The sequence below is a fragment of the Sander vitreus genome, chromosome 2 (assembly GCF_031162955.1).
Source record: "Sander vitreus isolate 19-12246 chromosome 2, sanVit1, whole genome shotgun sequence".
Lineage (NCBI taxonomy): Eukaryota > Metazoa > Chordata > Actinopteri > Perciformes > Percidae > Sander > Sander vitreus.
In genome coordinates, this window is record NC_135856.1 from 31,894,502 (window position 1) to 31,918,199 (window position 23,698).

The 23,698-nt window shown below is 43.3% G+C and overlaps 1 protein-coding gene across 5 annotated transcripts; it reads left to right on the forward strand.

The window, feature by feature from the left end:
- Window positions 1-261: 261 nt before the first annotated feature.
- Window positions 262-14,711, forward strand: LOC144527898 (uncharacterized). Of its 5 annotated transcripts, none has more exons than XM_078266228.1 (8): window positions 2,526-4,848; window positions 4,929-5,023; window positions 5,546-5,877; window positions 6,542-6,606; window positions 6,778-6,935; window positions 7,897-8,415; window positions 9,686-11,184; window positions 12,291-14,711. In XM_078266228.1, the coding sequence occupies exons 1-8, from the start codon at window positions 3,740-3,742 to the stop codon at window positions 12,969-12,971; spliced, it is 4,458 nt and encodes a 1,485-aa protein (XP_078122354.1). In that variant the 5' UTR covers window positions 2,526-3,739; the 3' UTR covers window positions 12,972-14,711. The 5 variants fall into 5 exon arrangements, with proteins under 5 accessions (XP_078122381.1, XP_078122354.1, XP_078122363.1 ...); XM_078266237.1 differs by having other exon boundaries at window positions 12,297-14,711; XM_078266246.1 differs by having other exon boundaries at window positions 4,929-4,984.
- Window positions 14,712-23,698: the final 8,987 nt, after the last annotated feature.

Consider the following 23,698-nt stretch of genomic DNA (forward strand, 5'->3'; position numbering starts at 1 on the left):
CTGCTATAGGCAGCAGTAGCAGGGAACTCGAGCCCGGTGTTGCCAGATTAGAAGATTTCAAGTAAAACTATTTAGAAAAGTAGGCGCGCCGTGCGCGTATGATAGGCTATGATGTGCTGCTGTCACTGGTGGAAAGTAATATTTACTTAAGTGCTACACTTGAGTACAATTTAGAGGTAACGCTACTTGTACTTTACTTTATACTTCTACTCCAGTAGGCTACATTTCAGAGTGAAATACTGTAGCCTGCAGCCTGACACCATGGCCACTGCTGGGGTTAGAGATGGCGGAAAAACAATAATAGAGCTGGAAAATCCTCCTGCTTCCCTGAGGTCAGCGGTGTGGCAACATTTTGCCTTCCCTGTGATTTATGTAAACAACGAACGCGTCGTTGACAAAAAACATACAGTTTGTAGGCTTTGTTACACGCGGGTACCATACGCCCCCTCTGGCAACACGACAAATATGGCAGGACATATTCGCAGGCATCATAAACAAATACATCTATGGACTGATCTGCCTGGGAAAAGGGCAGCTCTTCCATCCTCCGGGATGAGGTGGCGTTTTGCAGGTGAGGAAACTTTTTTTCAAAACATGTTTTAAACATCTTGAGATTTTTCAGATGCCACAAAACTTGGAGCAACTTAAAAAAAAAATAATAATAAAAAAATAATATTCAGCATCTTTGTTTTGCATAGAAAACATCAAACCTAATATACATTTCGTTACATATGTGCCTGCACATTGTGTCAATGACAATACAATTGAATTTGATATTCAAAACAGGTATTACATTCTTAACTCACCACGGTGAGGAAACTCAAGCTCTTACCCTTCTGCCATCTGGCTCTTTTTTTATCAGTGTATTAGTGTGTTTTAGGTTTTTGTCCAATTGACTGGTACAATAAGTTATTTATTACATTTTAATTAAATTATATAAATGTGATGATATGCCCTTAGTGTGGTAGGCTACACGGCCAAAGAATATGGCGGTTATACCACACTTGATACCATGGAGCCTATCTTTTTACAGAAGAATTTGAAAATGTGAATGACAGTTGTGTCAGGGCATAAATCGAATGATCTGTTGATCGTTACGACTCAAGACAGGATAGTATAACAATGGAATATATAAATAGTATCGAAAGTCTAACACCTCTATCACACCTTATTCGGAAATTAAAATGAGCTGCCCTTTAAAACCCATGTGTACCCCTGGTTGTCTGTTTTGATAGATCATTCTAACCGAGGGGCAGTTCAATTAAAAGACCTGCTAGGAGGTTCCTGAGCATGGCTCCTCTCACTCCCTTGGCACACAGTACAGTGTGCAAAGCAAACATGACAGTTCATTATATTTTTGGCCAAAAAGCACAGAAACGAGATAAGATAGACTTTATTAATCCCACACTGGGGAAATTCCCTTGTTACAGCAGCTCAGAAAAAGTCACACTCATCAGAAAAGACAAATGCACATTAGACATAGGAAAGATATACAAAAAAGTATTATAAGAAATAGAAAAAATAGAATAATAATAGTAATATGTACACTATAAACACCCTTATTATAAACAGACAAAAACATATATGTATGTGTACAGATGAGAAAACAATACAATTGTTTTAAAATATAGCTACATATGCTCCACATTGGCTGTTTCTCAGTTAGTTTGTGGTATTTTAATTTCATTCATAAATGTATTTTTACAAATGTATAAAATGATGCAAGACAGTGCCTGAAGATTAGGGGGGGAAAAAACAATGCAGCAGCCACCTGGAAGTCCTTATTGTTACAATTTCTTATTTAGTGGTCCATAATCCAAAACAAGCGTGCACTTAATTTGATGACCAAAAAGAGAGTCTTCAGTTTGGAAGTTTGTGCAGGTTTATTAACAACAGGACCTGGCAACCCTGATCCGTCGCCGAATGATGACATTGGTCCACAAATGGAGACGTAGAAAGCATAGAAATAGAGCAGGTAGAAGAAGCAGCGCCAATTCAATGGCTGTCATCCTATGCGTTTTATTTGTTGTAAAAGCCACTGAAAGTGTTTGGACTTTTTGTTACAGGGTAAGTATTGACGCATGTCAAAATAGAATACGAAGATTGAGTATCTTTCTATTGTATAAGCACAGTTTTATTTAAATATGTTCACAATTATGTGATAGCCATGGTGATTTGAATTGTTGAATCTTGTTTTTTTTTTTTTTTTCACACAAAGTTCTCACCGCCATAAACGTACATCAACGCTACGTTTAAAATAGCGCATCAAAAATAATGTGATTTCGAAAGGGATGTCCTTTCTATCCAGCCTAACTCTTGCGGCTGTGCTACCGCCAGCCAGCGGAGCGAACAGCCTGCAGAAGAAGGGCCACAGGAACATGGATCTTATCAGTAAACCAAGAAGCAAGTCCATCGTGTGGATGTATTTCGGCTTGAAAGCAGATGAAAAGGGGCAACCTTTGAACTCTGGCGAGGCCGTTTGTCGTTTGTGCCGAAAAATAGTACTTGCAAAAGGTGGAAATACCACGAATTTAAGAAGTCACTTGAGACGTCGACATCGTGCGGATTTTTTCGAGACTACTTCTGCCCCGACATCTGGAGCTTTGTTTGAGGCTCAAGGTGATTTACCACAAAATTCAGCTCTTTCACTGCGACAATTGTGTATCCAAAGAGTGCCTCAAATTTGAGCCTTGGTGCATCGGCCGCCTTTGCCACTACTAACGTTACATACACCCTTCCCTTTAAGACTGACAAAATACAATTGCAGTGGGGCACATTATGGGTTTGATAAAGTTGCATTTAAAAGGGAACAGTTAAAGGTGAAAAAAAATAGTCCCTAACCCTTGTGCTGTTCTTGTATGCCATTGACTGTATATAAAGGTATATATGCACACTCTGTGCTAAACTCACGTGGGAGAACAGACCTCCTAGTATGGTATTTGTTGTTGTACTTTAAGCAGAATATGCAGACAGACTGGTGTGAGTGTATTTACTGTGTTACATCTTTAAATGCAGCATTTAATTCCGACAATGCATTGAGATTGTAGGCCATCGGACACATTCAAAGAGTGTAAAATCAAGATAATCGGTAACAACACCTACCAGCAAGTTTTTTAAGTCAAACAGTATCTGTTTCTTTGAACGGGGTTATCTAATGTCAGGTTCTTTCATACGTAACGTAGTTTCCATGTCTCGTTTCGGGACCCTAGTGTTAATTTTCGCCTTGTTAACAGTGCTATTACACACAAACAACTTTACACTGCCTAAATATGATTGTACGCATGCGCAGAGAGAATACGACCCCAGTGCTAGAAGGCGGTTTTACGGCTGTCTCATACCTTTGTTGTTGCCATGGTATCACCTAAACAGTCACCCAAGTAACCCATTGTACATCCATAATTGTAAGGAGCTGAGGGTAACATTTTGGGAATATTTTATTATTTAAAATATCATTTGGTAAGGGATATGTTGCTGTAGTCCCGCTGTCATGATACGTCGTTACAAATAACCGTTCTGCGGTGGGTGCAATGATTGGCCAGTCATAGCCGCCATCTTTAGCGTTTTAAAATCCCTTTTCGTCTCTTCAATACAGTCTGATAAATGACTGTGGTATAACCGCCGTATAGCACAGAAACCTGACTACATGAGCGGTATCACTCCGCTTTGTTTACATGGCCGAATCCTACCTATTGTCCGTCTCGTTTTAACATTGAACACACAGCAACTACCTTGACAGCTGATGGAGCTCACAGCTAACATTATGAATGCAGACCTGAAGGATTCCCGTGATAAACTGCACGTGTTTGAGCCTGATATGAAAACTAAAGAGGAGCTCATCCTGAAAGAAGAGGATGAGTCACAAGAAGAGGAAGAGTATGAGGTAAATACTACTGGCATTTCTAGACATGCAATGGTTTCAGACTTAGAACTGAATGAACTTGAAGACAGCAGGAACGAAATAAGTAAGCTTACCATGAAGCAGACGACCTGGGCTGTGAATTGCTTCACTGGCTGGTTGGAGGCACAGGGGCTCCAGGTGGACCTGACTACAGTGGAGAAGACTGAGCTGAACGGGGTGCTGAGACACTTTTACGGATCGGTACGAAACGGCAAAGGAGAGCTGTATGGGATTGCCAGTTACATTGCGCTGAGAGCCGGACTAAACCGTTACCTCAAAGAGCCTCCTTTCAGCCGCCCTGTGTGCTTAATGAGAGATGCTGAGTTCACCTCAGCCAACAAGGTGTTCCTGGGAGTGCTCAAGAGAATTCGGAAGTGCGGTCGAAACTTAAGATCTCACCATCAGGCGCTGTCTTCTAGTGATATCCGCATCCTCAGACACTCGCGTGCGATGGACACCAGCACTCCGAGGGGACTTCTGAACAAAGTCTGGTTTGATGTTCAGGTACATTTCGGCCGCAGAGGGAAGCAGGCCAACAGGAATCTAAGGCCAGATTCATTTGTGATCAGAAAAGACGAGAGAGGGCGGCGATGCTGTGCTTTATCCTTTGTGGACGAAACGAAGATTGACAGTGAGAAGGACCGAGGCTCTATGTTTGAGAAGCCAGGCAGTGCATTCTGTCCCATTACTTCGCTTTTGAAGTACCTGAGCAAGCTCCCATGCAACGCAACCGCCCTTTACGTGCAGCCCAAGAAGGATCTTACCGATGAAATGTGGTACAGCCACACCCCCCTCGGAGTCAATTATCTGGGCTCAATGCTGGCTCGCATGTGCAAAGAAGCCGGCACATCGATCATCTATACCAATCACTGCATCCGAAGCACACCCTTTCACCTACTGTGTGACCCAAGACTGGAGGCAAGAGAAACGATTCCTGTCAGCGTGCACAGGTAGGATGAAGTATATTCACCTGTTGCTATTTTTCCCATTACACCTACTGAAATAACTTAAGTATAATTTTTTACAACAGGTCTGAAAGCTCCCTCCAAAGTCCCCAGACGCCATCCCTCGGGGGCCGTAAGCTGCGTAAGATATTGCCAAAGGGCGATTCAGCTGGCCCAGCAGGTCTGCCACCAGACAAGTGGGCACCACTGACAGAAATTCACTCAAGCACACACACTCTGACTGCACCAGTGCTGCAGTTGATTCATTATCTTAGTAATATCAGAGTGAAGTGTTGAGATAAATGTCTACAGAAAGTCCGAATGATTGAACGTGATGCTGGTTACAAGACTATATAGGAACATACATTTTTCTTGGTTGGGGAAACAAAATAAAATGAATCAAAACAAACTCAAGGCTTCTGTCTTTGCTATACATAACTAACATTGTAAAATGATTACTTTAATGCAATCTGTCTAGTATTTTAACAATTGCATTCTAATGCTATAACATCCTCCGAAGGACTTTTCTCTATTTCCTGTGTTAAGTTCTGTCATCTCTATTATTTTTTTTTTTTTTTACCCAAAACAACAAAAGAACAGTAAACATGCTCAATGAAAATAAAGTCCTCCTCTAACGGTATCTCACCTTAATTCCATGTTTGACTAATCATTTCTCTATTTTTTTCCCCCCCTCCCTCTGTAGGTTTGGATTTAAACCATGAAGAATTCCTTGAGGATTTTCCATTTCTCCAGAATGCATCCAACCAGAACTACGTCCCAGACGCCGTGCTGCCGCCTGGAGAGCCATGGCTCCACGGTGGGCCCTCCCGGGCGGTGCTGTCCCTGCCCTCCTGCCTGTGCCTGTGCGGGGACATCGGCTCTGGGATGTCTGGTCCTGGATCTTCTGATGAAGACCAGATGGGAGAGATGAAAGTGTACGCCAAGTGTCACCTTCAGAAGGGCGTCATGTTTGGGCCATTTCTAGGAGAAGTGTGCAGAGGACAAATGCCGAGCAACCTCAAATACGCCTGGGCTGTAAGTAGACAGGTCCGACTAGATGTAAAGAGGTAGTTTAAAATGAAGTTATGGCAACAAAAAAGAAAATGATGCTTTTTGTGCTAATCGTTAGTTGCAGCCCTGCTTTTAAGGCCGTTTTATGGTTGTGCGTCGAATCGACGGCGTACCCCCGCAGACCCCTCCGCGTCTACGCCGGTCCCTACTGCCGTGCATGTGGCTCGGCCGTGGCTGGGTAGCGTTGCATTTCCTCCCCGACTCATTCCCTGGTTCTCCTTCTTCATAAACAAGATTAAATCAAGGAGAGGGTTCACTTCTCCTGCTCCAGATTTCCCACCGTGGTCAGAAAGAACAGGGCAGACACTTTGTTTGTCTCACTATGACTCTAGAGTCGGTACTCACTTCGAAGCTAATCGCCGTCACTCTCTCACTTCTCCCTCGCTCTAACACACTCCCCACACACACACACACACACACACACACACATGCCGGCTCAACGAACACACCAGCACACAAGTATAAACATCAGGCCACTTACGTAGGCTACGGTGAAACCACTGCGTGGAGCCTCCACACAACCATAAAACGGCCTTTAATCAGTAATGTAATTTGTGACTTGTTTTGGTAACCAGCAGGAAATCCATATATAATTGAGAGTTGACATACACATTGCTCCCATCTCCAGATCAGAGATGATGCTGGTTTTGTCTACGTCGATGCTTCCGATGAAAGCAAATCTAACTGGATGAGGTGGGCAGTTCTTACTGATTCAAGTTTCTCTCTCAAAGTATAATGTCCTTTCTCCCTTGTTTTTTTTTTTTGTTTTTTTTACTTTTTATATATAATGCAGTCAATCAGAGCATTCGTCTGACTGAGATTGGCTCCTACTAACAAACTGTACATGTTTGCTCTATGTTTCAGATACGTAACATATACCAGCAGTGAGGAGGAACACAACCTGGTCATTTTCCAGTTCTACCGCCACATCTACTACAGGGTTTCCCAGCCCATCACAGAAGGAACAGAGCTCAGGGTCTGGATCGGCAAGGATTATGCCACCCTGCTGGGCCTGGGGATGGGTGAGTTCACACACTGAAGCATAGAATGACATGTGGTAGAAGCAGACTTGCAGATCTATATTAGTTTGTTCACTTCCACATTCATTTTCAACTGACTAAATACTAAATAGGGCTGCACGATAGGAGGAAAATATGCGATGCAGAGACAGAGCACATTTAAGTCCCGCCCCCACCGGAGGGGAAAAGAACTCTCCGCTGTCCATTGACTTGTATTGCGGGAAGGTTCGTACTCGTCAATTTTGACTGCTAGCAAACAACAGAATAATGCCTAAAAGCTGCTGTGAGGTGATATTCACTACCAACAATGTAAAGAGCCCATAAATTATGTTTTTATAAGCTGCTGACCTGAAAAACTGAGCTTTGATGAAGACAAATGTGGATACAGACGTGAGGAATCAGCAGAGAGAATGGGAAGACTGTGAGATCCTGACACTGAGCTAACGTTATGTCCCACGTTACGTGTTTTAGCTTAACTTACAGACGTATAGTTAGGCTAAAACTGCCATTTGGATATTTGACTAGGTAACAAAATGCTTGCAGCAAATGTAACGTGGGACATAACGTTAGCTTAGTGTCAGGATGCCACGGACTTCCCATTCTCTCTGCTGATTCCTCACGTCTGTATCCACGTTTGTCTTCATAAAAGCTCAGTTTTTTGGGTCGGCAGCTTATAAAAGCTTAAGCTATGGGTTCTTTACATTGTTGGTAGTGAATATCGTCACACAGCAGCTTTTAGGCATTATTCTGTTGTTTGCTAGCGGACGAAATTGACGAGGAGGCACCTTCACACAATACAATTCAATGGAGAGCCGAGAGTTGTTCCCCAAAATGGCTATATTGTGCAGCCCTAGACTTAAATAGAATGTTTTTGAAAGTCTTAAAACTGAAAATGTAGCTCGCTAAAATGGATGTCACATCCTCTGCATTATATTATTAATTTTGATGTGGGGGGGGGTTACAGGTGACAATGTGAAATGTGAAGTCGGAGACAAAGAGACAGTCCTGCGCCTTCTGCAAGACATCCAATTGGTCACCCTCCCAGAGCCCAGCAGCTCCTCTCTTTGGTCAGACAACAGCCAATCACAGAGCCCCATGCTTGTCATCAGTGACGTGACGACTGTGTCCAACCCAGACGCCGCTAGTGATTCTGGCATGATGTCTGTCTCTGTGTTTCCCTCCTCCTCCTCCCTGATCTCCTTACCGTCCCCGGGCTCTCATTCATTGGAAAAGTACGACTTTATGCCCGGGACTGAGAAACTGCTGAGTAACCCAAACGTCACAGAGAACAGCCCATGGTACTTTTTTGGGTTCGAGCCGGACCCTACCGGCCGGCCTCTGGACCGCAGCGCTGTGGTGTGTAAGCTGTGTGGGGAACATATCGGCTGTGGGGGGGGAGCAGCAGATCTCCAAATCCATCTGACCAACAAGCACCACATCAGAACACGCGACGGCAACAAGGACCGGAGCCTTCTGACAATAGGTAACTATTACGTAGGCCTGTAACAATTATTACAAGTGGTTATTGGTTGGATTATATATTTTTAATATTATATTGAATTGTTAGTTCATGGCACTTTACACGCCCTTTACCCGTTCATGGAAACAAAAACGACAAGCACTCTTAGTGTAACACTCGCATGGCTAAAAATAAGACCCAAGTTTAGAAATCAATATTTTCCTTTTAACCAACCTGAAGTTATTTTTGTGTAGTTATGTGAGTCTAAAAACTCTTTTTCAAACAAACAAATGTACAGGTTTAACCTGTAAACTGGTGTCTAGTTAAAAATGTTAAACAACATTTCTTAAAGGTCGTGACACACCAACCCGACAGCCGACCCTCGGCAGAAAAGGCAGTTGGACTGATCAGTCTCCCCGACTTGGTCAAAAAAAGTGTCTCGGAACACACCAAAGCGACGAGACGCAATACGTCTCCATAACAGCAGGCGGCGCTAATCTGTATTGTCGCCCAAAAAAATGATTGGACAAAACGCGTCACGTGGGTCTGGCTTCTCCGGAAATTCGTTTGTTTGTAAGTTTATTTGATTAGGACAATGCAATTTAATCAACATTTCTGTAAATGCGCCAGTGTTAGCCCAATGGTTCAGAATACGGTCTCATATTGTACTAAAATAGTTCACCGAAACGTGTTTCTGAAAACATTTTAAGCGAGAAATAGACCATGCAGTTGCTGAATCTGTCTTCATTTCAGATCGATAAAGGTCAGTTTAAAAGATTTTCGTCAGATTTTGAGAGACTCTAGTCACGCTCATCCCGCTCCTGGTTTGCGGGTTAGCACTCCACCAATCAGATTGGTCATTGAGTCCAACTGCCCGCCCTCCGATTCAACATGTCAAATCAGCCAAAACCAAGGCCAACGGCCCCTCGGACGGACGACGGCACGGAACACACCGAACAGACTCGAGTCACCGACCTCGCCAGACTGTCCGACGGCCGATTATCGGCTTGGTGTGTCTCGGGCTTAAGGCCGCATGGGTTGTGCAATAATATCATGTCCTGTCCATGTGGCCTGTGGCTCAGTCTTATTGTTTCTGTTTATTGATCTTTATTGTAAGTACAGCTAAAGTTGTCGGCGCCAGAGTCCAAGAAAAGTCCCCCAAGTGGACAATAAAGACTAATTGAATTGAATCTAGAGTAGTTCCTCCAGCTTGAACAGGCTTTGTAAAAAAAATGTGTTGCCAAACTGTTGAAGCTTATTTGCTGATTGAAGATTTTATTCTTTTTCACAAAAGGTCAACAGCGCTCCCAGCCAGTGATGCTTAACAGCGGTGTGGTCAGTACACCCCCGCTGGTATTGTCCCCCAACGTGACCAATGCCATTGCCAACTTCCTCATCGTGGATCTCCAGCCCCCGGCTCTGGTAGAAGGGGACGGCTTCAAACAGCTGATTCACACCCTCCTCCCCTCCTACAAGGAGCTGCCTTCGCCTCGGCAGCTGGAGAGCCTCCTGAGAGAACATCACAACAGAGGCAAGGCGAGTCTGGCCCAGCTGCTGCGGAGGAAACTGGGAAGCAGCGAGAACGAGGAGGTCTCCGACTACACGGCTCCCATCGGGTTCGAGTCCAGGAGACGCGGGCGCCCTCTCGGTTACCGGAGGGAAGTGCCTCACTTTGTCACTTTAAGCGTGGATGTTTGGTTCCACAGCTGGCAGGGCAGCACTGAGCGCTACCTCACCCTCTGGGCCCATTACATAGACTGTCATTTTACTTTTCAGAACCTGGCTCTGGCCACCCAAAGACTGACCAAGAGCGGGGGGAAAGAATGCAGCCTTCGAGCTGTGGAGGCTCAAGTGAAAGGGATGGCCCAGGAGTGGGGGATCTCCCAGCCTAACCTGGTCTTGCTGGGAGGGGAGGGAAGGAACAAGATGAGGCCGGGGCAAATAAAGAGCAAGAGAGGTGGAGAGGCTGGAGGAAGCGCTCCTCACCCGAACTCGACAACATTTCTCGAAAGGGAGGACCCCGTGTCACCCGAGGAAGCCCAAGGCCTGGAGCACGTCTGCCATTCCGGTGAAGGACTACCATCCGTGCCGTGTTTCTTCAGCGCTGTGCAAGGCTGCATCGAGGAAGTGATGGCACACTCTGTCATCTCCAAGACCCTCAGTCAATTCCAGGCTATTCTCACAAACCTGTTCCTGCCACCTGCTCACACCAAAGGCTCGTATCCGCACCACGCCCAGAGTCTGTTGCACGCCCTGACCAAACACGAACAGGCCGAGCTGAAGTCATGGGCCCACAGCCGGCCAACGTGGAATAAGCTGTACCCTCTACTGAGCGTGCTCATCAAGCATAAAAGCCTTTTCTGCGATATGATAAAAGAGGTTAAAGGCGAGGGCTCGTCTAAAGAAGACACGGGTTCAGAATCCAGTTCGTCTGGCAGCTGCCACGCAAACTCCACCTCCAACGCATCTTCGACCGGCGTCGCAACTTTGCGATCCGAGTGGAAGGTTCTGGAGGAGCTGTGTTTGGTCCTCAAGCCCCTGGATGTGGCGTGTCGAACCCTCGCCAAGGAGGCGTTCCCCCGCCTGTCCCTCGTCAAACCCATTCTCACCGGCCTGCTCTCCCGACACCTCATGTCGCGGCCGGGCGACTCGTCATCCACCCTGAAGGAGGTGAAGAGGATGATGAGGCGGAACTTGGCGAGCTGTTACGAAAACCCCGTCGTCAACAGGATTCTGTGCGTGGCGTGTTCCCTCGACCCCCAGTTCCACGGGCTGGGCTTCATGGAGGACAAGGTGAGTCGGAAAGTTATAATGCATTGGCTATTTGCTAAACCCCGCCCTTCTTAGTTACTGTTGCTGCGCATGACAGCAGCAGATGGCCGCCAGGGTCTCTCTGCCTGTTGAGTAGACGGGTTATGCACATCAATATGTATACTGTTTAGGGTTTAACAGCTTGTTAGCGGGTAGTAAAGTAAAAATAAATGTATATTGTGATGTGTGCATAATACATGTAATAAAATAGGTGGATATCTACCAGAGCTTTTTGCCATAACTCCCATCAACACCACTCACACCCAAAGCAGCACACACACACATTTACTTATTAAAGACCTGTTTGATTTAATTGACTCATTTCATTTGTCTAGTGGGCCAGACCATGAATATAGTTAAACAAGAACACACACACACACACACACACACACACACACACACATAAATAAATACATACTGTATACACAGAGATGATGTCACAGGCAGTAACATAAAGTACAATTACCTGTCTGGCCACTGTTAAATGATGTCTCAACACATGCGGCTGTACAAGAACTTTTCCTAAAAATACAGAGTAAAATCAGCAAAAATCTTTTATTAAAGAATCTGATCAAAGAATAAGTAAGCGAGACTATGAATCTAAACAGGCATTTGATTCCAGCTTTCAGTTCTTGGTACCTTGGTACCAAAACATTTGAGGTTTGATATCCCGCCCTCCGAATAGCACGTAGTATCACTGTAAAGCATAGCCACACACGTGCAAGTCTGATACCGAACATTTCACTAAAGCCAGTGTCCTAATAGGCTCGCTGCCTTTCTTTTTATACTGTATATCTGTCAGTTTCTTTCCATTTTGTCTTGGAATATGTATTATTGATTCATACACACTGAGAGACTTCTGTTTCCCTGCTTATGTCCATATCTGGTGCTAATGTGCTTGAACGTCATTGGCCAGGAATTACATTCACTTTTGAGGCTGCCTTCTCTTCATTTGTTGTTCTAAATCCTTTAATGTAATTTGACTAACCACCCCCCCACAGTAACAGTTATCCCTAATCTCAGTTAATATGTGTAAAGTGAAGGACACTCACAAATGAAATCTTTATTTTTCTGTGATTGTCTTTAAGGAGCAGACAGCCACCTTTGATTGGCTGAAGCAAGAGGCCGTCAGGATTGTGAAGGAGGACAGGAGGAGGAGCCAAGGTAAGACACAAAGCCAGATAAAGAGAAGCCCGTCCCCCGGCTCACCGGAGTCAGAGAGCGACTTCCTACGGCGGAGCAAGCGCCTCAAAGAATCCCGCCCGATCAACTTCAGAGAGCTCATAGATGTCGATGAAGATGACGAGAGCGATCCAGGGGAGGCTGATGACTGCGAGTTTGTGGATCCAGGCTCTCAGGGCGGACTCTCCGGTATGGAGTTCCTCCTGGGAGACCTGTTCAGCTCTGCTCCCAAGGGCAGGCAGAGCTCCGTGGAGGAGTCAATAGACATGGAGATGTCCGTCTTCAGAGCCGACAAGGGGGCTTCCCTGGGAGTGGAGCCCCTGCAGTGGTGGAGGACCAAGGCAGTGCAGTTCCCGCTGTTGGCCGCGGTGGCGCGGGCCTACCTGGCTGCCCCGGCAGTGGCAGGGAGCGCCGCGCAGGACTTTGTGCGGGAAGGAGCTGGAGCCGCGTACAGGAAGAGAGCCAACATTCCACCGGAAAGTTTGGACTCAATCTTGTTTCTGCACCACAACCACATGCCCGACGCTGAGAGCGGGCAAACGGTTAGGAACGACGACAGGAACAGTGGGATTGAAAAGGTCCCGTGAACACACAAACCACGTACATTCACAAGCTCGGATTTTTACACGCACCCTTTTTGGACAGCGATGGTTAAAAATGTAACTTCAAGATGCAAATTTCCACAAAAGTAACTAGGGCTGGGTATCGTTCAAAACATGTCGATACCAATACCAATACCGTGACTTCTATGCCGGTTCCTGAACAATACTTTCTTTGATACCAATTTGATGAAATCCATTTCACCAAAAAGAAATTACACATTATGGCACAAATCTTCGTATTTATTTTTCAGCTCCTACTACGTGAGTGTTCCCAGCGTGTCTCTACGACGTGTAACGTTAAACAGCCAATCAGCAGCATTATTAGATCTTGGTAGAAGCATGCTGCGTGCTGATTGGCTCACTGACGCTGATGAGATTCACTCCATTAGGTATTGAAATTTGGTATTGAATGATGAGGCATTTTTCAATACTCGAGGAATACTAAGGAGGAAATTCGGTCGGTGCCTAAAAAGTATTGAATTCGGTACCCAGTCCTAAAAGTAACAGTGATGTGACATTTTGTTTTTTATTTCCTGGACACTGAAACCCAGTTTTGTACTGTGTCTAGTTTGGACTGTTATATTTCTCATCTACTTTTAACTTGTACTAAGTACCTTGTAGCATCTAGTGCCTTACCTCTCTTGGATGCAGTCATACCCTTAAAGGTCCCATGGCATGAACATTTCACTTTATGAGGTTGTTGAGTTCCCCCAGCCTGCCTATGGTCCCCCAGTGGCTAGAAATGACGATAGGTGTAAACCGAGCCTTGGGTATCCTGCTCCGCCTTTGAGAAAATGAAAGCTCAGATGGGCCGATCTGGAATCTCCCTTTATGATGTCATAAGGGGCAAGGTTACCTCCTCTTTCTCTGCTTTGCCTGCCCAGAGAATTTGGCCCGCCCATGAGAAAGAGAGAGACATCATGGCTTGCAAACAAGCGAAACATGGCAGTTGGTCAAGGCCACACCCCCACCCTCCACCTAGCCCCCCCTCTCTCCTCCTCAATAGCATTTAAAGCTACAGACACAGAAATAGCACGTCCTAAGGAAAGCTCATTGTGGGACTGGCTCTAGTGGCTGTAATTCTGCACTAAGGCTGAATTTCGGGAAAGAGACTTCAGATACAGTGTTAGGGACCACTAAGGCCTATATAAAAGCATCCAAAAAGCAGCATGTCATAGGACCTTTTAGTGCTCTAAATTAGTTCTAACTAATATAACTGTGATTACAAATGTGTAGATTGTCAGAACAAAGATGAAAGTCCTCCATGGTAGCATTTTGTAAATCTGCTACCATGTGCCTTTGCTTGAACACTTTGTTTTATGAATCAGTGTATTAAGAAAGAAGACTCCAAAGACGATTTATGATGATCGATTTACTTTTTATGTCAGTAAATTAGTAATAGAACAATTGTCGTTCATGTGATCATTGAAGAGATTTGAAGAAGAAAAACAAAAACATTTGAAGATAAAAAAAAAAAAAACGTTGTTACTGTAGGCCTGCCGTCATTCTGAAGATCATTTGTTTCATGTTTAGTGAAACTGAAAAATAAAAAAAATAAAAAACAAAACACTTACATAGTTGGATACACTGTATTGTTGTAGACCGTGATGTCCTTGAAGTCTTCACGTATTCATGTACGTGCAGAATACCTGTCTTTGGTTTTCGGTGTCTCACTGTAATCTAAATATACCTGTCAATAAATGAATAATACACTGTGTAAACATAGCACACAGTTCAGTAGTATTATTTGTACTGTACATTGTGTACAGAGGTTAAAGGGGAACTATGCAGTTTTTTTTTTTTTAGGTTATTTAATTTAATTTACCTTAACTGAACAGCTTCGGAGTCATTGGAATGGTTATATGACTTTTTTTTGGGTTGAATGGTGGCCGTCTCGCTTCCCGCTAGCGACTGTGAGCTGAAAAACCTTCACGGCACTGCACACATACACCCATTCAGGAACCGGCTAACCACGTAGCGATGGAGTTTTTCACACTATCGTCATGGCTGAGCCGGCAAAAAAGAAGCAGAAAGCTAGAAAAGCATTGTCGGAGGAACAGAGAAAGAGGAAACAGGAGGCAGGCTGACCGAGCGAGGAGTCGGACACAAGTAAACATCGGAGCTGCCAAATATCTATTCCGAAGCTGTAGGGGGAGCTCTATAGAGAAACCTGCGACCAAAAAGCGCCCCTTCAATACAAAGACGTGGACGTGTATAAAGTATACAGTATATATAGCTCAGAAATGTCAGTAAAGCACTCTAAATGTTTCCCTGTCAATAAAACATGAAACATAAAAGATAACATAACATTTAAATTCAACTATTAACACATTTTGGATAATACAAAACATTTAAAAATGTATGTATCTGTATGACAAGCTTTAAAAACATATTAAAAATGATGGCAGTGCACTTAGATAAAAAACAAAGGTTATGTAAAATATTGTCATCTCTATATTCTAGTTAAAAAATCTGAACAGAAAATCCGCTCGATGGTGTTTTTTGCCTCCAACGGCGCCTTCCAGGCAGCTAACCCTAACCTTAACCCTAAACATAACCATTGCCGCACTGCCTGGAAGGCGCCGTTGGGGGCAAAAAACACTAAAGACCGTCCTCTCTGTGGCGAGCTACTTTTCCTGCAGTGGATGAAGACGTGGAGCGGATGGATACACATCAGCAGACGGAGGAGAATTGGCGCAACGTCCACCTGTAACGGATCAGAACATCAGTTATACTTCTGAGGTCAGTTACAGCGTTCGCACTTCTCTTGTTTGATTCAGTTTTACATGTTGACGTACAGTACTGACTAGGCCTGTCCCCGATAGGGGTGCATGATATATCGACTCAATATCGTTGTCGCGATATCACGCACAATATTATATCGAAAGTGTCGCGATAAGTATGCAATATTTAGTTTATTTTGTGGAGCGCTGCATCCCGTCCGTTGGCTGTGTGGCTTAGTTGTGTTTGATTTAGAGCCCGCTTGAAACGCTGTAATGATCATCATTTCATTGGCCAGTTACCGTGGTTACCGTGCCACTTGCACATGTTAGTGCACGTCAGCGCACGGGTCCACTACGTGACAAACCCTATGGAACGGAAAAAAAACGGAACGAATCAGAGAAGGTAAAGAAAAGAAAGGACCTAAAGAGAGAGCGAAGGGAGTCAGTGGAGCGAAAGAAAGAACACAAAAGTAAGAAAATGAGGGAGAAGACGAAATAACAGAGATTGAAGAGGAAACTTTAGTGGCCAAAAGTAATCCCATCCCGCATCTATTTCTCACCGGTAGCTATCCCGCAACTTTATAAACAGTGCAGAAAGGCGGTGTAGGCAGAGTTTGGAGTTGGAAAGATTGAATATTTTTCATCCCCGACCGACCTGTGGTCCAGCCACTCCGGGTGTTGGCTCCTCCCTTCCCTGGTTGGTTGGGGCCAGGATCCTTTGCTTCAGCTATAAACATATAGTTCCCCTGTGACCCCTCACCTAGTTAAGTGATGTCGGCCTACAAAATCTGGCAACCCCCTCATTTTATGGCCAAATGCCTTTCTACTCTGAGAGTGACTGTTTGACTCCCAACATGCACCATCTTGAAATGCGTTAGCCTGTAAGGGACATACTGCTCCGCCTTCCGCGTTTTCGCTGTCACATGATAAACTCACAGGTGCTGCTAATGCTGCTAATGGGTATCGTAGCTTCCCGGCCCCGGCAAGTTGAAGAAGGAAACATGGAGGTATTCAAAATCCAAATTTCAGGAACAGGAGTCTTCTTTTTCGCCCAGAAAAAGGATATTGAAAAGAGCAAGAGACCGGCTTTTTGAAGCGTGAAGGCTACCGTAGCTGTAATACGTACTTTGAACTGCGTGGTGCGAGAGAGTTGATTGCGATGTATGATCTCAACGCTAGATGGGAGAAATTCCCACACATTGGACCTTTAAAAGTTTCTTTTCAATTTTTTTGTTTTTTTTGTTTTACAGCATTACATGTTCATATTTATATCACAATAGGCTGTATTTTAACTTACTGGGAGAAAACAGGAAGTTCTATGTAAAATCAGACATAGACCACCCCCCCATATAGCCAAAATGGCATGCTCCTCGTTACATAACGCCTCTGCGAAGAATCGACTGTGAGACTAAATCTCAAATTCAATGAAATGATAATGTTGCTCCGTGTCTGCTGGATGTGTATGTGGGAACTATTTGCCAACATTAGTCATAATGACAAGTATTACAGTATGCCAGGGGTGTGGCTGCCATTGTGTTTTGGAGTTCTTGCGCACCCAAGTGCAGTGGTGAAATGTAACTAAGTACATTTACTTAAGTACAAATTTGAGGTACTAGTCTTTTCTTTTCACACCACTTTCTACTTCTACTCCACTACATCTCAGAGAAAAATAACCGGAGGGTTGCTGGTTCAAGTCCCCATACTGACCAAAGTATGGTGGTGGACTGGTAGCTGGAGAGGTGCCAGTTCACCTCCTGGGCACTCTCTTGAGCAAGGCACCGAACCCCCAACTGCTCGGGGCGCCTGTCCGTGGGCAGCCCCCTCACTCTGACATCTCTCCATTAGTGCATGTATAGGTACTGAGCATGTGTGTGTAATTCAGGCCTGTGTGTAATAACCCGAGTCAAACTTTCGTTTAAAAGCGTAATTAGGACGGAATCGCTACTTTTAAGATTTTTTCTCGCTCAAATGGCCTTTTGAATGGGAGTGCTAGGGGCACTTTTATGCTAGCCTCAAAATAGCTATTTTTAAAACACTAAGAAGGCTCGACACAACATGAAACTTTGCTTGAAGTATCGTCAGGGGCTCTACACCTTAACAAAAGCATTGAGAACATTGTTTGTGTACACAGAGTTTACTAAAAAGAAAGGTTTTGAGCAACTCACTGTAGCTGTTGTTCTTCCGGTCGCCGTCTATCGAGCCAGTCAAAAATAGTCGAGGGAGGAGAGTAAAGATGGAAAGCTCCTAAAGCTTAGTTCCATATAAATGCACGGATAATTTGTTGTTTTGTCGTTAGTGAAACACAATATTGACCTTGTAGTTGAAAAAGGAGCCTCATATAAGAATGACATTTCCTCCTATGGAGTCCGTTCATTCGCATTCAGAGATCGCCTATTTTGGACTGGGAAAATGGCCGATAGCGTAAACAACAACTGCTAATGTGAGTTGCTCAAAACCTTTTTTAGTAAACTCTGTGTACACAAACAATGTTCTCAATGCTGGAGTTCATGTGTAGAGCCCCTGGTGATACTTGGACCAAAGTTTCATGTTGTGTCGAGCCTTCTTAGTGTTTTAAAAATAGCTATTTTGAGGCTAGCATAAAAGTGCCCCTAGCACTCCCATTCAAAAGGCCATTTGACCAGAAAACGAAGATATGGTAAATCTTAAAAGTGACGCTTCCGTCCTAAATATGCTTTTAAACAAAAGTTTGACTCGGGTACATTCACAAAAAGACCCTAGGTTGCATTTTGGCGAGAGTTAACGCTTTAACCCTCCGTTTCAAAAAGTTTCTATATCAGAAATGTGGGTTTCTTTCAACCAAAATTGTCAAAAGAAATAACATGGATGGTTCCATACAACGCTCTTCACAAGTAAATTAAATGATCAGCTCACTACTTTCATTGAATTTGAGGGTTTAGTAAATTTTATAGCATTTGGAAAAAATATTTAAAAAAAAGTGACTAAAGCGTCAAAACATTGGGAAAAGCGACAAAAGTGTCAAAAAAGACGACGAAAACATTGAAAAAAGTTTAAATGTTTACACAGTCGACAGGAAGACAACACAAGGGTAAAGGCTCTGAATACTTTCTCCACCACTGCCCAAGTGGCCAAAAAAATGTATTCAGCCAGCTTTAATTGACAGTATTTGTACAATTTTTGCATTAAAGTATATGTGTCTTTATTTTGTAAATAAACAAAATATATTGTTTCTCTTTTGCACGTCAACATCCTAGCAACAAGGGGGGGCTAACACACAGCTGACTGAAGTAGCCGTCCTCCTTGGGCACAAACACCAGAGAGGAGTAACCAAACGCCACACCAGCAAAGCACAACCACTCCAGCATCCTGTTTCCAGCCTCCTGCATGCTTTACTCCCTTTTTCCAGGTCGCCAACAGGTTTATTTCCAGTGTGAGTTTAGTCCTCATGGAAAGTTGTTGTTGGGCTCTTTTTCTCTTAGACTTGCTGTTCCTCTCTCTTTAAGCAGACTTTTTAGACTTCCAGGGCAGTGGAGGTGTCTGCTGGATAACATTTTCCAAGATACAGAACAAATACAAAACAGGTGTTTTTCTTTCAGTTGCAGCCCAAACTGTACTACAGTAACCTCCAAGACACATGGATTAAACCCATATGTCATCCAATTTACACTCCAAAATTGTTTGTTTTTTTCTACAGCAATTTGACATTGGTTTTTAAACAATATGTAAAGAATGACAATTGGTGAATATTGTACTCAGTGTGGTGGGAAACTTCACTGATGCTGCTGCTAATTTCCAAGATGCACGTTTAAAGGGAAAGTCAACCTTAATGGCCCTGACACACCAACCCAACGGCTGACCGTTGGCAGAAAAGGCAGTCGGCTCCCCGAGGTCCAAAAACTGCCTCGGAACACACCAAAGCGACGCCGACTTGAGCGTACGTTATGCGCGAGACATAATACAAAAAATGAAAACTGGAACTGACGAACGCGTCACGTGGGTCTGGCTTCTCCAGCCAACAATAATGGCGGCTTGTTCGAAATACGATCTCGTATTTTACAAAAATAGTCCACTGAAATGTGTTTCTGAAAACATTTTAAGCGAGAAATAGGCCGTGCAGTTGCTGAATCGGTCTTCATCTCAGATCAACAAAGGTCAGTTTAAAAGATTTTTGTCAAGATTTTGAGAGGCGTTCGTCAATCATCCCGCTCGCCATTTCCGGGTTAGCACTCCACCAATCAGATTGGTCATTGAGTCCGACTGCCTGCCCTCCGACCCAGCATGTCAGGTCGGCTTAAATACTTAAGTAAAATATTATACTTTTTACTCCACTATATTCATTTATAGCTACAGCTATATTTACTAGTTACTTTGCAGATTCAGGGGTCCCATGTTGTATCACAGATTAACCCGTGTTGTCTTCCCGTCGACCATGCAACTTTGTGTTTTTCTGGGTCGAAATTTCAACATTTTTTGTTTTATTTCTACACTTTTCCCGACATTTTTGTCGATTTTATTCCAACTTTTTTGTCACTTTTTTCGAATTTTTTGCCGTTTTTTTAATTCTGTTTTTATCAATTTTTTTAACAAGATTTCCGTCGCTTTTTTCCGATGGTTTTTTTCTCACTTTTTTCAAGCGTTTCAGCGATTTCAAAAAATGAAATGTTTTTTCCTGTGTTTTTGTAGCTTTTTCCAACATTTGTCACTTTTTTCAACATTCTTTTGTCATAATTCCGATATAGAAAGTTTTTGTAAACGGGTCAAATTTGACCCGAGGACAACAGGAGGGTTAAAAAAATAAAATAAAAATTACCTTTCGGGACTTTGGACCTCCATACAGTGCAACATGAGGACAGTGCGCCAGTTCTGGCCGGGCGGTGCTGACTGTAATCCAGATTAGTTAACTTAATCTACAGTATGGTATGGCACAATGTGGACACAAAACCACCTGATTTTAAACCCTTTTAACATGCCCGCTACAGGATGTATTAGCATTTATCATGAAGCACAACACGAGTGGACATCCAATATCGTAAATATGAGTATAAATAAAACACATACACTACCGGTCAAAAGTTTGGGGTCACTTCGAAATGTCCATTCCACTCCATTATAGACAGAATACCAGCTGAGATCAGTTGCATTATTTTTTTAACCAGGGCAGCAGTTTTCAGATTACATTATGTGTTTACATCATTTTAAAAGGGTTCTCGACTGTTGTAGAAAGAAGTGGCTGATCTTTAATGCAATATCTACATTGCCCATTATCAGCAACCATTCATCCAATGTTCCAAAGGCACATTCAGTTTACTAATCTGATATCATTTTAAAAGGCTAACTGAGAAAACATTGGAGAACCCTTTTGCAATAAGCACATAATGTAATCTGAAAACTGCTGCCCTGGTTAAAAAAAAACAATGCAACTGATTCTGTCTGGAATGGAGTGGAATGACCCCAAACTTTTGACCGGTAGTGTAAATTCTCTATTTCTCTATATACGGGGAGACATTGAAAGAACTCACCTCTGTGACAAAGCCCGCATCATTCGGCCAACACGTGACATAGGCCTACCATTCACATTTTTAATGATGTTTACTTTTTCATTTCCAGCTGATTCAAACATTAATTCAATTCAATTTGATTTATAGTATCAAATCATAGAAAGAGTTATCTCAAGATAAGGGTCGGAGTTGAACCCGCGGCGCTGCGTCGAGGGGTAAACCTCTATATACAGTATGGGCGCGTGCTCTATCAGGTGAGCTAACCAGGCGCCCCTGCCTGTTTGTCTGTCTATCTGCCTTTAACTCGAGCCACAATAAAGGTCATAATCACAGTTCATTTTTACTTTTACGTCTAATAATTAGTGCATTTATTATCAGAAAATTACTTTTGATACTTAAGTACAGTAAATATCAGATACTTTAAGATGTTTACTCAAGTAATATTCTAAAAGGTGACTTTAACTTCTACCAAAGTCATTTTCTGGTAAGATACTTGTAGTTGTACTCAAGTATTGCTTTCAATTACTTTATACAGGACTGGTAGGCTCATTCATGTAGAAAAAGGTTTGTGTGAAAAGTAATAATCTCAGTCCTTCCTCCAGGCTGTGTGGAGCTCTCTGCTGTCCTCTGCAGGTCATGACATGCTAAAAATATATGATATACAGTCAGGTCCATAAATATTGGGACATCGACACAATTCTAATCTTTTTGGCTCTATACACCACCACAATGGAGTTGAAATGAAACGAACAAGATGTGCTTTAACTGCAGACTTTCAGCTTTAATTTGAGGGTATTTACATCCAAATCAGGTGAACGGTGTAGGAATTACAACAGTTTGTATATGTGCCTCCCACTTTTTAAGGGACCAAAAGTAATGGGACAATTGGCTGCTCAGCTGTTCCATGGCCAGGTGTGTGTTATTCCCTCATTATCCCATTTACAAGGAGCAGATAAAAGGTCCAGAGTTCATTTCAAGTGTGCTATTTGCATTTGGAATCTGTTGCTGTCAACTCTCAATATGAGATCCAAAGAGCTGTCACTATCAGTGAAGCAAGCCATCATTAGGCTGAAAAATCTAAACAAACCCATCAGAGAGATAGCAAAAACATTAGGTGTGGCCAAATCAACGTTCGTTCGTTTGGAACATTCTTAAAAAGAAAGAACGCGCCGGTGAGCTCAGCAACACCAAAAGACCCGGAAGACCACGGAAAACAACTGTGGTGGATGACCGAAGAATACTTTCCCTGGTGAAGAAAACACCCTTCACAACAGTTGGCCAGATCAAGAACACTCTCCAGGAGGTAGGTGTATGTGTGTCAAAGTCAACAATCAAGAGAAGACTTCACCAGAGTGAATACAGAGGGTTCACTACAAGATGTAAACCATTGGTGAGCCTCAAAAACAGGAAGGCCAGATTAGAGTTTGCCAAACAACATCTAAAAAAGCCTTCACATTTCTGGAACAACATCCTATGGACAGATGAGACAAAGATCAACTTGTACCAGAGTGATGGGAAGAGAAGAGTATGGAGAAGGAAAGGAACTGCTCATGATCCAAAGCATACCACCTCATCAGTGAAGTATGGTGGTGGTAGTGTCATGGGGGTGGGCATGTATGGCTGCCAATGGAACTGGTTCTCTTGTATTTATTGATGATGTGACTGCTGACAAAAGCAGCAGGATGAATTCTGAAGTGTTTCGGGCAATATTATCTGCTCATATTCAGCCAAATGCTTCAGAACTCATTGGACGGCGCTTCACAGTGCAGATGGACAATGACCGAGCATACTGCGAAAGCAACCAAAGAGTTTTTTAAGGGAAAGAAGTGGAATGTTATGCAATGGCCAAGTCACCTGACCTGAATCCGATTGAGCATGCATTTCACTTGCTGAAGACAAAACTGAAGGGAAAATGCCCCAAGAACAAGTAGGAACTGAAGACCGTTGCATTAGAGGCCTGGCAGAGCATCACCAGGGATGAAACCCAGCGTCTGGTGATGTCTATGCGTTCCAGACTTCAGGCTGTAATTTAATGCAAAGGATTTGCAACCAAGTATTAAAAAGTGAAAGTTTGATTTATGATTGTTAATCTGTCCCATTACTTTTGGTCCCTTAAAAAGTGGGAGGCACATATACAAACTGTTGTAATTCCTACACCGTTCACCTGATTTGGATGTAAATACCCTCAAATTAAAGCTGAAAGTCTGCAGTTAAAGCACATCTTGTTCGTTTCATTTCAACTCCATTGTGGTGGTGTATAGAGCCAAAAAGATTAGAATTGTGTCGATGTCCCAATATTTATGGACCTGACTGTATATATATATATATATATATATATATATGATACATGATATCAATTTAGGTTCACAATCCATTTCAGCCTGCCTAGTTTTTGTCACTTTTTCTGCATTTTTGCTGTTTTTTTTTCTGCATTTTTGACACTTTTTCCAAAGTTTTTGGCATTCTCTATGACATTTTTGTCACCCAAACTGTAAGCAAGAAGACTATATGA